The sequence below is a fragment of the Salvia miltiorrhiza genome, chromosome 7 (genome assembly GCF_028751815.1).
Source record: "Salvia miltiorrhiza cultivar Shanhuang (shh) chromosome 7, IMPLAD_Smil_shh, whole genome shotgun sequence".
NCBI classification, from domain to species: Eukaryota; Viridiplantae; Streptophyta; class Magnoliopsida; order Lamiales; family Lamiaceae; genus Salvia; species Salvia miltiorrhiza.
Window position 1 is genome coordinate 45743866 of NC_080393.1, and position 15127 is coordinate 45758992.

Here is a 15127-nt window from a genome sequence, read left to right on the forward strand (position 1 = left end):
GTGTATGTTAGATAAAGTGCACAGATAAAAATTGAAATATGAAAGCAGCAAAGCACATAAGGATTTTTACGTGGTTCAGAATACTAATTCCTACATCCACGGTCAGTAAATCACGCTGACAATCGATTAGGGTCGTGCTTACGGGTGCACACCAAACCTTAAACTGAAACACTCGTTTCAGTGCCCAACACCTGTTGGACTTCTCTTCCTTAGCTTACTGGTGCTAAGTAAACCACATGTTTAGTTTGCGGATACTAAACAACCTAGTGTTCAGACAACTGTGTCGAACACTCTCTCAAACTCTCTTTTCGTTCTTTTGAAAAAGGTTCGAATTCCAACTAGGATTACTGAGAACAAGATCTCAGTAATCAGTTTCTAGGCTTAGGATGAGAAGCATATGCCTAGAACAACTAAGAGAACTTATGTTATCAGTGTAGACTGATAGTTTACAACGATAGATATTCTCTTTTCGATTCAAACTGTGTGCGGTTTGAAAAATACTGGCTCTTTAGTTCGACAAATTTCAGCTTGTGCGTTGAATCGGTGAAGAATGAGGTTGATCCTTGAGCTATATTTATAGGCAGCGTCTTGAGAAAATCTGTTGGAAGAGATCAGTCTTCAATTTTCTGTCGTTGTGACTCATATTTAAATTTGGGCTAAGGTCCTCAGTCTTCGTTTTCTCCAACAGGAATATGGTACCGTTCTTTCTTTCATGGGAGAGGGTGCCGTAGGGTTAAAACAACACGTAAAAGGAATTAAACTTCGTATTCTGAAGGGCGATTCTGTAGATCTGCGCATTAAATGCAGTTGTCCTTGTTGACTTTCCACGTGGCATCATTTGAAATGAATGAGACAACCTGTGAGAATCAGTTTGGGACATAGAATTAGTCTGAGGTTTCGATCTGATACTTTTACTTCAGTGTCAGTCTTGCTTTATCCGACGTGGAATGTATCAATGTTTTCCTTACACTGATACTTCAGTATATACGTGTAACACCCCAATTTTTTTTTCATAGAAAAATATTAAATTATTTTCTAGAATATTTGATGAAATCTAAAAAAAAAATTAGGATTTATTTGAGCATAGAATAAATTAAATTTTAGAATAAATATGTTATTATTCATTTTCCATTATACTTAAAATTTGCATTGACATTTCATTAAGCATTTCATAAAAACGAGCTCAACTACATTGTACTATAATATGGTCCTTAGACTTAAAATTATATTTATTTAATTGCTATTTTAAAATATACATAAAATTGTATACATAGATATTTACATTATATATAATATAATAATAGTAATATATATAGATATATACACACACGTAAATATATAACTTGGATAGACAGCTAAAAAGTTAAACTATTACATATGTATATATGTTAACGTAAAATATATATATAATATAATATATATATATATAGGGTTGCGCTAAAATAAGACTCAATCTTATACTATAAAATAAGACTCAATATCAACTCTTCATCTCAATTAGATCAACGGACAAATGTTGTTTTAAATGGGTTATCCGAATTGTTAAAGGGGTTAATAATGTAATTACATTTCCATTAATTAATATGTATCCCACTATTTATGGGAACACATATTCCATATCTTAATTAACCAAGTCATTTGCGCTGTATGAAAATTTATTTATGCATTTATTTATGCCTTTTTATATGAATATTTAAGTATACCTATATGAATGTTTTGATTCTTTACATAGTTTCTGTAACAATTTTATTTCTATTGATACTTTAAGTCCATGAATTTTTCACATTTTATGCGCGAATATTTTAACATACATATATCAATATTTTAAGTATATATGTATGAATATTTTAAAGAGTTAATATATAAAACTATCCACTTTCATATTGTAAAGATAAAAATTGTCCACTAAGATAAAAATAATAAAAACTGTCCACTTTGATTGAAAAGACAGAAATACCCTTCTATAAATATATCTACTCTCTCTTTCTCTCGATCGTCTTTCGCCTCTCTCGTTCTCTTCTCTCTTCTCTCCACTCTCTTTCTCTCTCTTCCACGGTACTCCCTTCCCCCTCTCTCTCTCTCTCCCTCCTCCATTCGAGCTCAGATCGCCGCGGTCAGATTGGAATCGACGACGACGGCGCGGCTCTCTGCCAGCCAATCTAAATCGCAGGAGATCGGTGAAACATCCGCGACGATGTCGGAGCGCCGAGGAAAATTACGGATGCAGATCCGCTGAAATCGAGCGGCGGCGAGGAGGCTCTGTCGCCGAGGGCATCGCTGAAGTAGCAGATTGGAATCGATGATGACGGCGCGGCTCTCTGCCAACCAATCTAAATCGCAGGAGATCGTGGAAACATCCGCGACGATGTCGGAGCGCGGAGGAAAATTACCGGATGCAGATCCGCTGAATCGAAGCGGCGACGGTGGTGTTGGCGGCGAGGAGGCTCTGGTCGCCGAGGGAAATCCTGAGAGTAGCAGATTGGAATCGACGGCACGTTTGAAGCAGATTTCATCAGGCGGTGGTGGTTCGAGTCTCGACGGCGATGTTGTGACGAACGGCGCTGCTATAGGCGGCGGAACGAAGTGCAATCGAACGCGCTAAGCTGATGAACGAGAGAAACGAGAGAGGGGAGAAATAGGGCGGCAGAGAGGCAGCGGCAATGGTGATGGCGCGACGCCGGCGATGGTGTGGCAACTACGACAAGGGTGTTGTAGTTGCTCTGTTATTTCCTTCAGCGATGGTTTTCTAACGTTTTCAGGCATTGCTTCATCTTCATTTGGAGTAAATAGAAACATTGAATGAATTGATTGTAAGGACATGAGCATGTCCAGAATTCATTTAAATTTAGGACTTCCCTTTTTTTTGTGAAGATCGAAATGGGTTTTTGGCCATGATATCAAATTTTATGGAATAAGTAATATAATGGGTCTTATTCCTTCCATCTTACATGTGAATGATTTTCGTTTTAAGTTCTGTTGAGATTGTTGATTTGGAGATTGAATGTTGAAGATTGTTGATTCGAAGGAATTGTTGTATTTTGATTGTAGGTGAATTGATTCGGATAATATTTTGTTGTATTTTGATTGTTAATTTAGAGGAATTGATGTATTTTTGATGGTAGATTGAGTTGTTGTATTTTGGGTGTTGTACAAACAATTTGATTGAGCTGAATAATTATTGTTTTTAATGTTCTTAAATTCACAACTAAATTTATGAATTCACAGCACCTTAATGTTTTTGAATTCACGATCACATTTATGAATTCACAACTTAATATTTTTGAATTCACAATCAGATCTATTAATTCACCAACTAAAAATCGAATTCACAATCAAAATAAATTCTAGTTTTTAGTTGTGAGATCAAACTTTAAAAACTCAAATTCACAACTACTTGAATTCACAACCAAAATAAATTCTAGTTGTGAATTAAATTCAGGTTGTGAATTCACACTGGGTGTAAATTCACAACCAACATAAATCTGGTTGTGAATTAAATTTTGGTTGTGAATTCGTTTGTTGTGAATTCACAACCAAAAAATTCTAGTTGTGAATTAAATTTTGGTCGTGAATTCGACTGATTGTGAATTAAATTTTGGCTGTGAATTCGACTAGTTGTGAATTCACAAACAAAAAATTCTGGTTGTGAATTCGACTGGTTGTGAATTCTCAATTCACAACCAGTGTGAATTCACTACCAAAAAATTTTGGTTGTGTTGAATCACACTGGTTGTGAATTGCGGGATTTTTTAAAGGGGTGATGTAAAGTGGACATTTTTTTAATTTTTAATGTGAAGGGTATTTTGGTAACAGTGGACATTTTTAAGTTTTTTATTTTAGTGGACATTTTTTATCTTTACAATATGAAAGTGGCCATTTTAAAAATCCACTCTATTTTAAATTATACCTATATGAATTTTTATGTACGAATTTTTGTTCTATATGACCCTTTGAGTCAGTGAGTTTTGCATATTTTCTGTATGAATATTTTTATTATAAATGTATGAACAAATTATACTCTTGCACTGCGTAGTCACAATCAAAAAAAAACCAAAAAAAACAGAAGAGCCTAAAACACAATTATACAACAAATTTACCTCAAAATAATAATATATAATAAAGATGTTTAAGATGGTTCATTCATCTGAACTAAAATATTCATTCTGCCAACATCAATATTAATTATAAAAAAATTAATACAAACACATGTATATACATAATTAGTCTTCAGGAAAAAATTACACCACACGCCTATTTATTCATGTAAATAGTACACAACTAATAATTCATTAACTATTATGAAATAATTCATACATTCCCATGTATTATTCATAACAAAATACCATTTATATGTACACAATGAAAAAAAAATCAAAGTTTTATTGATATCATCAGAAAAATTCGGTGAAAATTTAGGTAGGGAATCATTTATTACTATAATTTCTTCTCTCCCTTAAATATACCCAGAAGTAATCATTGCAAATCTTCAGTTTCCTATTTAATTGATGCTTGAAATTCGAAAACGAAAAAATAGATGATTTAGAAAGTCAAATTCATATGGGCAATTATACCCTTACGTCAGCCACGCATCTGCATAATTTAACTTATTAAATGAACTTTACAATCCCTTAAAAATACAATCCAGCCGTCGATAATGAATGATCAATGGTCATGATTTAGTCTTATATATATAGACTAAGGGAAGACCATTGAATAGCACTACCCTATATATATTATATAATATATATATATATATATATATAATATATATATAAACTCAAGAATTTATTACTCCCTCCGTCCACGAAATGAGTACCCATTTGTGGACGGCACGAGTTTTAAGAAATGTATGGAGTGTAGTGTGAATAGTTTAAGGGTCCCACTTTTTGAGTGTATTAATTAAAGAGATGTGTGGGGCACACTTGCCAAAAAGGGAAATGGGTACTCATTTCGTGGACGGACGAAAAAGGAAATATGGATACTCATTTCGTGGACGGAGGGAGTAGTATATTTATATAACATATATAGTGCATGGAGGATAAGTTACTTACGTAACTATTACCTAAACCATGCACATAGATATAATAAGTATAAAGTTTGGTATATGTGTAGTAATTCTAGGAGCTGACTATTCAAACCTATAAACCTATTAAGGAAGCTAGTATTGACTCATCATTCCTACGAAAACATTAGTATAAATAGGGCTCAGCATAATTAAGTTAAAGACATAGAAAAAAGGGTAAACTTATTAAAGGCATAAGGGTGGACGACCAACTATTATACTATAGAAATACAGTGAAGTTGAGCTTGCAACAATTGAAAGGTGGGTTATATTTTTCAAGTATATTTGAGTTATTAAGTTCTGATGTTGTTAGATTCAATGTGGTATGTTCATGAAATATTTCACGTTCTCCCACTGTTTAATGCTCTTATGTTAACAATTGTGGCTTTTAATGGGTTTAACATACTTATTAAAGTTATGCGCACTATTTTAAGGTAGTGGATTGATCCCCACGAGCCTTATAGACGAAATGAGGATTTTGGGTTCACCCTTAATCCGACTAGATGGTGTAGCTGACATGGGTTCGTCCCGGGGTCCCATCTAGTTAATGATGAATGAATGAATGATTACTTCCCAGGGGTCGCCCAGGGACTACGAATGAAAATGATAAGGGTAACAGTGGTGCTACGGTATAGCGCGTGCAAATGAATGAAAATGTTTTGTGATTATAGAAGTTAAATGTTTTATTTTAAAATCTTCTATAATTCACGTATATGCATGGACTATCATATGAAAATGGTTATTTCAAAAATGCATGACCCACTGGGTACACTAGTACTCAGCCCACAAACCTTTTCAATCTTTTCAGGTTAGTAAGATGGTGGAGACGGAAGCAGCTGTGGCGGGTTGGCTGCAATATGTTGAAATAGCTAGCTATTATATTAAAAAAATATGTCATATTTTGAGTATGTAAAATGCTAGTTAAAGATTATATATATGATATTATTATATCCAATAATTTATTTATCGCTCGATGGAGAGTGCATGTAGTCGGCCCCTCTTGAACGCTTGACCAAAGCCCTCATGATCATGTTGTGCTATGCCAATTTCACGAGTGAGCTGGTCGGTCAACTCCTTTTGGCGAGCTAGACTCGGTTACCCCATCATTTACCGCTTTATTAAAATTGTAATTAAATGTCCGACTGCTTAGTCGCACGTATTTGTAGACTGGTTCTAAACCACCGTGCTGAGCCAAGCTTCCGACTTGAATATTAAATATGTTATAATACTTAGTTTTAATATCTAACAATGATTACTATACATTATTATTCTTTAATAATATTAACAAAAAGAGATGACATATAGGATATTATATTATTATTAAATATTTACAATTATTATTATGATTATTATTATTATTAGTATTATTATTATTATTATTATGATCATTATGATTATTATTATCCCCTTTCTTTCCCGCTTCTTAAATCAAACCCCTAGTCACGTTTCGGCATTCGTGCCTTCCTTCGGGAATTGGGGCGTGACAATACGCCCTTCAGTATGAGTCAGCAGTCTTGTGATTCTTAGTCTTCAGTACTTCACTCTTTAGTGTTTAGTCTTCAGTCTTTAACAACTTCAGTATTCAGTCTTTGCCTCTTCAGTCTTTAGTCTAGTTAATAAAATGAACTATAACACTTGAGTTCAGAAATACTCTAGTCTAGAGAAGAATAAACTAAGTGTTTTGGGATCATTAAAATGAGGATAGAATATTTCTATAATTTTCCCACCAACATTAATTAAAAAAATAAAAATAAACATTACAATAATTTTGAAAAAATTAAATCTACGACCTATGGTTCGACGGGACCAAAGCATGACCATATATGTTCAACTAAATCGTCGCGGATGCGAGCGTGCAAACGGCTCTCCTTGAGGTTTGAGCTTCAGACAATTTCAGTGGTGGTCCGGTATTGAACTATGTTTGAGGACCGCTGCTTGATCCCTCACCGCCGGCCTCGAGTTCCCAATCGGCTGCGCCCGCCCCTTCATCCTCAATTATCATGTTGTGCAATATGACGCACGTAAACAAGATACTGCTCATATGCTCCTGGTTCCATAATCGAGTCGAACCTTTGATAATTGCCCAACGAGCTTGATGAACACCAAAAGCTCGTTCCACATCCTTTCTCGCAACTTCTTGCATCACTTTAAACCTCCGATTCTTTGCGTCGCTTGAAAAAGCAAAGCTTTTGACGAATACGGGCCACTCCGGGTAGATGCCATCAATTAAGTAGTAGCATCTAGTGTGGTGGAATAGAAGATGATCTTGGTTGGAAACTTCTTCGTTGGATGACGAATTCGACAATGATCTTGATTGGGAACTTCTTCGTCGGATGACGAATTCGACGAATAATTGCTAGAAGAATTTTTGGAAGATGACATATTTTTTAAACTTGTGAATAGAAATGAGAGAATAGAATAGGAGTGAATGAAAATGGGAGAAAATGTAGTATTTATAGAGGGAAAAAGGGTAAAAGTTAGAAATAACCGTTGAACGACTATTTCTCAAAAAAAAAAAAAAAAAACTGTGCACTGCTGCTGGCCGAAACGATAAGTTTTTGAATTTAACACACACACACACACACATATATATATATATATATATATATATTATTGTTTTTAATTGCCTGGAAATTTTGATTGAGCCGTGTTATACACGCGCCCAACCAAAAATTCGTTTGCACCAGGTATGCGGGGAAGAGGTTGGTACGGGATGAGAGGATGCGTTAGTGGTGCGCTCGGACCTGGCGCGCACCACCTTGCGCACTCCCTATAGTGGATGCCCTTATTACCCTAAAAATAAAAAAAATAATATTATTTATTTTCAGAGTGGAAAAAATGAATGAGAAATAGTGAAATTCTTTTTATAAATTAAAAAAATATATATTTAATGAGAGAATTTTTTTTATTTTTTATTTTTTATAATAAATTTATCAATTAAACAAAAAAACGCCCATAAGAAAAAGCAACTAAACGAGCTTTTTGGATCTCCTTTGGAATAAGAATAAAGAATAAACCTCATTTCTAAATAGCAGTATAAACAAAATTGATTATATTTGTGTGTTATATATTTTAAACAAGAGAAAAAGAAATAGAGAGAGATGATGTATGATGTATGTGGGTAGTTTGTAGATAGTCCCAACCCAAATGTAGACCGAAGTGGTGTCGAGTCGACGCACTATTTTCTTCCTCTCTCTCTCTCTCATTGCTGCCGCCGTTATTTATTGCTCTTATACTGTTTTAAAGCTTACTCATAACCGTTTTCAATTTTCCGATGGCGGCAACGGCCAGCGTGGTGCCTCCTTCTGCTTTCATGCCCTCAACCACCGATTGCTTGCCCTCTGCCGGCAACAAGATCGCCGAGTTTTTCTTCCACCGCCAATTCTCTACACCACTCCGCATTCTTCGCTCTTCCACCCCTACCCGCTGCAGTTATCGCAACAACGCTACGGATTCTGATGCCATCGCTACTGCCTTCCCACCCAACGGTTCTGCACTCTCCGTAAGTATTCGGTTTCATCTCTGTATTTGGGCGTGTGATTACATTTCGAATTTGGTCTCTCTTTGTCTCTCTCGCTCTCTGTGGCTAATTTAGTTAGCTACCAATGGAAACAAACGAATGCCGGCTATGGCAGGATTGTTTCGCTTGCGTGATTTGAAGGAAATAAATCGGTTTATTTTCGAAATTGGAGGAATGACGCATGTGGGTTTGAATATTTGTTGCTGATGTGTCTCCATTAAGGAATAAGAAAAAATGTTCAGTTGATGCAGTGAATCAATTTTAATCTCTAGCTCTTTTGATTCATGATCTTCTGAAGAAAGTCGATATCCATTTGTGATCATGCAGATTGGACCTGTAAAGTACATTCCATCTTGTTTCTTAAATGCATAGCTGAATGTTTAAGACAATTACTGATTAATGGGCGTATTGGTTTAGAAGTTTCGACTGCAAATTAGGATTACCCAAATTGCATGCTCCTTAATTTACTTTTATGTTTCAATTATCATTTATCATAGAAATTCGCCTTCTTACTATGGCAAATATCCAAGTGATGTCACACTGTCATTGTATTACTGGCATCTCTTTAATTTGTCTACCAACCATATGTATTTTATCCTGAATTTTGTACAGAAATATGTGCTTGTAATTGTGTATTTTGAAAGGTAAAATTGAAGTTGTTTCATGTTTCAGTCTATTGATAGCTATCTACAGCTGACTCAGGTTACTTTAAATTCACAAAGGAAAACGAAGATTGTCTGCACTATTGGCCCTTCAACTAGCTCGCGCGATATGATCTGGAAAATGGCTGAAGCTGGAATGAATGTGGCTCGTTTAAATATGTCTCATGGTGATCACGCGTCACACCAAAAGACTATTGATCTGGTCAAAGAATACAATGCACAATTTGAGGAAAAAGTTGTTGCCATAATGTTAGATACCAAGGTAACCGCCGAATGGCTTAACAGTTAACATGATACATCTGAAACTATCCACATATACAAAGGTTCAGCATAGTTACTTGCACATAATAAGAGATAACCCTATAAATATTGTTCTGCTGTGCCAATGTCACTGCATGAATTATTTTGTTTTTTACAAGAGAAATTTACTATGACCCAATTTTTGTTTTGATTGTGCATGATAATTTGATTCTTTTACACTTGTGAATCACCATAAGCTCGTCTTGAGTTGTCTACTTAATCTTTTCCTCTTTTTCTTTGCCTTTGTACTTTCCTGTACACCTATAATACTGCAAACATAAAACTGTTCGTTTTGACGCTAAATGCAAATCAGTTCTGATACAAAACATCCTGATGAACTATGACCTCAATGATCTTCATTTAGGGTCCCGAGGTTAGAAGTGGGGATGTTCCAAAGCCGATCCTTCTCAAGGAGGGACAAGAGTTCAATTTTACCATCAAAAGAGGTGTTAGTACAGCTGATACTGTTAGTGTTAATTATGATGACTTCATAAATGATGTTGCTGTTGGAGATATTATACTGGTTGATGGTGAGTAATATCCGTTATATAGTAAACTCAACTGGTGTGTTTTCCAGTCATTTGCCCATATTTTTTTCTTCGCCTAGCACAGATGGTGTTTTACAGGAGGGGGCTTGTATCATATGATATTGTTTGATGGGCCAAGATCTTGATCCAGTCACTACCAAAACACCAAAAAGAAAAAAAAAAGGAAAAAAAAAAAAAGAAGAAAAAAAATACTATGCTACAAATATGTCTTTAAATATGAGTTTGTATCCAAATATGGGCACTGTCTGAGGGATCTTGACCCATCAGACGGGTTAGACACAAGTTTTTCTGTTTTTTATATTGATTTCTATCTACCCTTGAAAGTTCCTTGTGATCAATCACACTAGAACCTTGTAAGTCGTCCTCTATACATGCCAACAATAGGATAAATGAGGATACCTTTTATAATTTGAATATTCTGCTGTTGAACTTTTAGTAATTATATATTTCAAGAGTAATTTTTTATGCAAACAGTTCCATTGCAATATGTTTTGGCTACCTATGTTACTGAGTCAACGTATTATGGGTGACCATCACTTATAGGTGGAATGATGTCGTTTGCTGTGAAATCAAAGACAGAGGATTCAGTAAAATGTGAAGTAGTTGATGGTGGAGAACTGAAGTCAAGGCGGCATCTGAATGTGCGTGGGAAAAGTGCGACATTGCCTTCAATAACAGGTTGGTTGAGTTTTTCCAATACTCTGATTTTATCATTTTCTATTCTTCTAGTTATACTGATCAGAATGCTTTAACTCTTCAATTGTGTGGCATGTGCAATTATCACAGACAAAGACTGGGAAGACATTAAGTTCGGTGTGGATAACCAAGTTGATTTCTATGCTGTTTCTTTTGTCAAAGATGCCAAGGTTGTCCTTGAACTAAAAGATTATCTCAAACGTAAGTCCTGTCACCATCTATCCTTCAACGTAGGCATTCTTTTGGTGTTTTGATTGGATTTCTTAACTGGACTTTGAAGACCTTGTCTGCAGGTTGCAGTGCAGATATTAGTGCAATAGTAAAGATTGAAAGTGCTGATTCTATACCAAATCTTCACTCTATCATTTCTGCATCTGATGGGGTTAGTGTAATCCATGTGCTAGATGAGCCTGTTACTTTACAAGAATTGGAGACTAATAAGAGTCTCATTCTACTTTACAAGAATTATACTGGATCTTCATAATAATTGGAGACTCTCAAGAGCTAGATGAGCCAGTTACTTACTTCTGATTCTGAATGCGGTCGTTGTTACTGTTTGTGAAATAGAACCTCTATTTGATAACAAATATACATAATAAAAAAAGACAATGTACTAACCTCAATGGACACTGCTGGTAATTAGTAGATCCTATAAAGGAAAGTAGAGAGATCAACAGGAAGAGGAAAAAGAAGTGCTAAAAGACTGGCATGGACTTTGTACAGTTCACGAAATTATGTAGATTTTTCATTATTATTTATATCTTGGAAAGTAAACATTCGAATTGTCACAACCTGAAAGTAATTCAGCTCATGTCTATTTACTTGCCGATTACTGGGTTGATTGACTAGATTAAGCATCTATGTGTGATGTGTCATAATTACATGATGTAGGAGCAATTTCTAAAAGTATTTTGTAGATTAATTAATGCCAAAAAGTACATCTGTAAGATATTTGTTAAATGTTCGAGGGTATGTAAGTTTGGCAGATATTTGTTAAATGTTCGAGGGTATGTAAGTTTGGCAGAAGAAATTTGGAAAGCCAGAATAAGGTCTTAAACTCAGCTTATACTTTTTGAAATAGTTGAGTCAACCCAGAAACTAATAGATCCTGATCTTAAGCCTTCAGGCTGTGTCAGTCAGTACTCTGTAAGATCATAACAACGCTGAAGTCTAACCCAATCACTAATAGTATCAACACACCTAATTTCATGCAGACTCCCATATCCTCAAACCCTAGCCCACCAGCCCAACAATTCTTTGTGATCACTTGGAGTCGTTGTGAAGTTAAATTCTTAATGTTTTTCTTCTCTTAGTTTGTATGTGACCTCAGCATAACATGTTTATGTATTGTCTTGAACAGCGTGTTTATAATTCTTCAATAATTGATGGTGATAGGCAATGGTAGCTCGTGGTGATCTTGGAGCTGAACTCCCTATCGAGGAAGTTCCCTTGTTACAGGTACTTAATGCTAAAAGATGGATGTTATTAGTATAGTTCCTTGTACAGTTTGCTTGTTGTATTGTGAATACACTACAGTTTTATGATTGGGCCTGGTGTTTAATTGGGGCACCTGCCTTCTTGCCCCAAGTTTTTGTTAAATTTGTTTGAGAAACTATTATTGGTGCTAATGTATATACAATATGCTAGCCAAAATCAAAATAAAGGGTTCAAAGAAAGTTGTTATATTTGCATACAGGAAGAAATCATAAGAAGGTGTAGAAGCATGCAAAAACCAGTTATAGTAGCTACAAATATGCTAGAGAGTATGATTGATCACCCGACTCCGACAAGAGCTGAGGTTTCTGACATTGCAATTGCAGTACGGGAAGGTGCTGATGCGGTAATGCTTTCAGGAGAAACAGCTCATGGAAAGTGAGTTATCTTGATCTTTAGTACACATGCTTGAAAATCATTGCCCAAGTTCTTACTTCAAATTTCCTTTTGTTATTTTGTCACCATTTACTAAACTGCCAGCTGAAACTGCTAGTTTTGGCTAGTTTAATTATTACTTTATTCTAAATGGTCGTGTATACTGGATGCTGATACTTCTTAGCTGGATATTTAAATACTATGATTTAACTTCTTTTTTCTTATATCTTACTTTCCTTACAACCGAACCATTATCTTAAGCACAACTTGAAAATTCTCAGTTCAGTTAATGATTGACCTTGAACTACCATAGCAAGGTGAATTAATACATGAATATGTTATTTTCATCTGTTTAAACTGGTTGAGGAAATGGTTTATTAATGCTTTAAATAAGATGTATTCTTCATTACATTATTTTGTACGTCCATATTAGATTTCCATTGAAGGCAGTTAAAGTGATGCATACTGTGGCACTGAGGACTGAATCAAGCCTGCCGCTTATTAGCAGCTCACTAGGTCAATCTGCTGCTCACAAGGTGCGTATAGTTTTTGCTGTCAGCATTTCCAATCAGAATTAACAGTAAATATTTGTAAAGGAGTTCTGATTTAACTTGGATTTTTCTTGTGTTACTTCCAATTACTGTTTGAGTTTGGAGTTATTGCTGTTTGATTTAGCAGAACCATATGAGTGATAGATTTGCCCTTCATGCCACCGAAATAGCCAACACTCTGGCGACTCCCGTCATAGTTTTCACAAGAACAGGTTCCATGGCTATTGCGTTGAGTCATTATCGACCATCCTCAACAATATTTGCTTTTACAAACGTGTAAGTTTTCATACTATCAGTACTATCACCATAGCATACATATTTCAGAGTAATGATACAATAAACTGCATGCCATAACTACTAGCTATAGGGGCAATAGTAGTGGTTGTGGTACGAGCAGCCTTGAGTACAGAAACTGTGAGGAGAGAGAGACACATGGATTAGAAAACAAGAACAGTTGCACCTTATTCGAATTGAACCAAGCGAATCAATGTTCTTTTGTTCCATTTAAAGTTCAGATCACACAATTTGCTTAATGTGTTATGAATAGCTACACAGTTCTTATAAGTTATAACTGAAGAGCTGATGTGTATCTGACAAGATTATGCAGGGTGTATTCATTATTTTGTAGAGTTTAGGTAGGGGTGGACTATTTTCAATTTATGTTTATGTCAAAGATGACAAATGCATTCAGAATGACTCAACTGGGCCTTAACATACGCATTTGCATTTCTGCTGACATGTGTGTAGATATTTATTTGTCGATACCTGAACCTGGTTTTCTCGCAGTGAAAGGGTGAAGCAGCGTCTGGCCCTTTATCATGGTGCAATGCCCATATATATGGAGTTTACTGACGATGTTGAGGAGACCTTCTCCCAAGCTCTGAAGCTTTTATTGGTGACAAAACGATCATTATATGGTCTTTCTTTTTGGCATACTACTTGATTTGTTTACTGATGTATACTGAAAGTTACTTGTTTTCGTATTTTATCTACAGTTAAAGGGGCTTGTGTCTGAAGGGCAGTATGTAACTCTGGTCCAAAGTGGAGCACAACCCATTTGGCGACGAGAATCCACACATCACATTCAAGTCCGCAAAGTGCAGAACTGATGCATTGATATAAGTTGGTAGCTTCTGCTGTGTAGAGATATCGCTAGATAATCAATCTTCAGTCATGCAAAAATCGGGGTAAACTTGTTTGCATTTTATACTTTGTTGTCGTAATAAAACCATATCTGCACCTTGTTCGACAAGGACCCTGTCAATTATAGATGAACGTTTACGCCTGGGGTATATATAAAGCATTGAAACTTAAAGGGATGGAGTTTGCATTTAAATCTAGTATTCTGTAATGTTAATGTCGTTGCTTGCTTCTTATGTTTTTTCAACAGTGGAGAATGCAAGTTGAGAAATTAGAGTTTCAGTATTCATCATTTATTCTCTGACAAAATATGATAGAATGGAAAGATTATCTTATGGCAAGTCACAATGGTTCTTAGTGAGCCAAGATGATTTTTTTTTCCTATGCCAAATGTGGATTACCTTTCTTTTTTTTTATATATCATAAGAGGTCCCTCAAATTAAAGGTGCTACTAGTGAAATTCAATAATGAATGGTTATATGTTTTTATGTATCATGCTTTCTCATTTCATTTAACTTCCAATCCAACTGTAGTTTATCCAAACTTTTGCATCTTTAAGGGCTTTTATATTCAAAATTGACAATATACATGATTAAGCGTTTATATGTTTACTACTAGGATTTCTTCAACCTTATCTCTTTCTAAGGATATGAATCAAGCAAGTTAGCTCATATTATATAAATGATCAAAACCTTTAGTATTATACCATACTAAAGTTGTAATACATCTAAAGAAACAATAGATTAACATATACTACTTTCTTTTTATTTATCTAGACT

At 35.2% G+C, this 15127-nt stretch overlaps 1 protein-coding gene across 9 annotated transcripts; it reads left to right on the forward strand.

Moving 5' to 3' along the window:
* The first annotated feature begins 8110 nt into the window (after positions 1 to 8110).
* Positions 8111 to 14523, forward strand: LOC130992772 (pyruvate kinase isozyme G, chloroplastic). Of its 9 annotated transcripts, none has more exons than XM_057917516.1 (12): positions 8111 to 8564; positions 9276 to 9506; positions 9909 to 10074; positions 10636 to 10770; positions 10879 to 10989; positions 11082 to 11170; positions 12184 to 12246; positions 12485 to 12660; positions 13091 to 13193; positions 13336 to 13484; positions 13995 to 14103; positions 14204 to 14523. In XM_057917516.1, exons 1-12 carry the CDS (start codon positions 8337 to 8339, stop codon positions 14315 to 14317), a joined length of 1674 nt encoding a protein of 557 aa, XP_057773499.1. In that variant the 5' UTR covers positions 8111 to 8336; the 3' UTR covers positions 14318 to 14523. The 9 variants fall into 9 exon arrangements, with proteins under 9 accessions (XP_057773499.1, XP_057773500.1, XP_057773505.1 ...); XM_057917517.1 differs by having other exon boundaries at positions 9285 to 9506; XM_057917522.1 differs by having other exon boundaries at positions 8131 to 8564; positions 9305 to 9506.
* Positions 14524 to 15127: the final 604 nt, after the last annotated feature.

Coding starts and splice junctions, on each gene's coding strand:
- LOC130992772 (XM_057917515.1), top strand. CDS start 8,337: ATGGCGGCAACGGCCAGCGTGGTGCCTCCTTCTGCTTTCATGCCCTCA. Junction 9,507..9,908: donor CCATAATGTTAGATACCAAG/GTAACCGCCGAA, acceptor ATCTTCATTTAG/GGTCCCGAGGTTAGAAGTGG. Junction 10,990..11,081: donor ACTAAAAGATTATCTCAAAC/GTAAGTCCTGTC, acceptor CCTTGTCTGCAG/GTTGCAGTGCAGATATTAGT.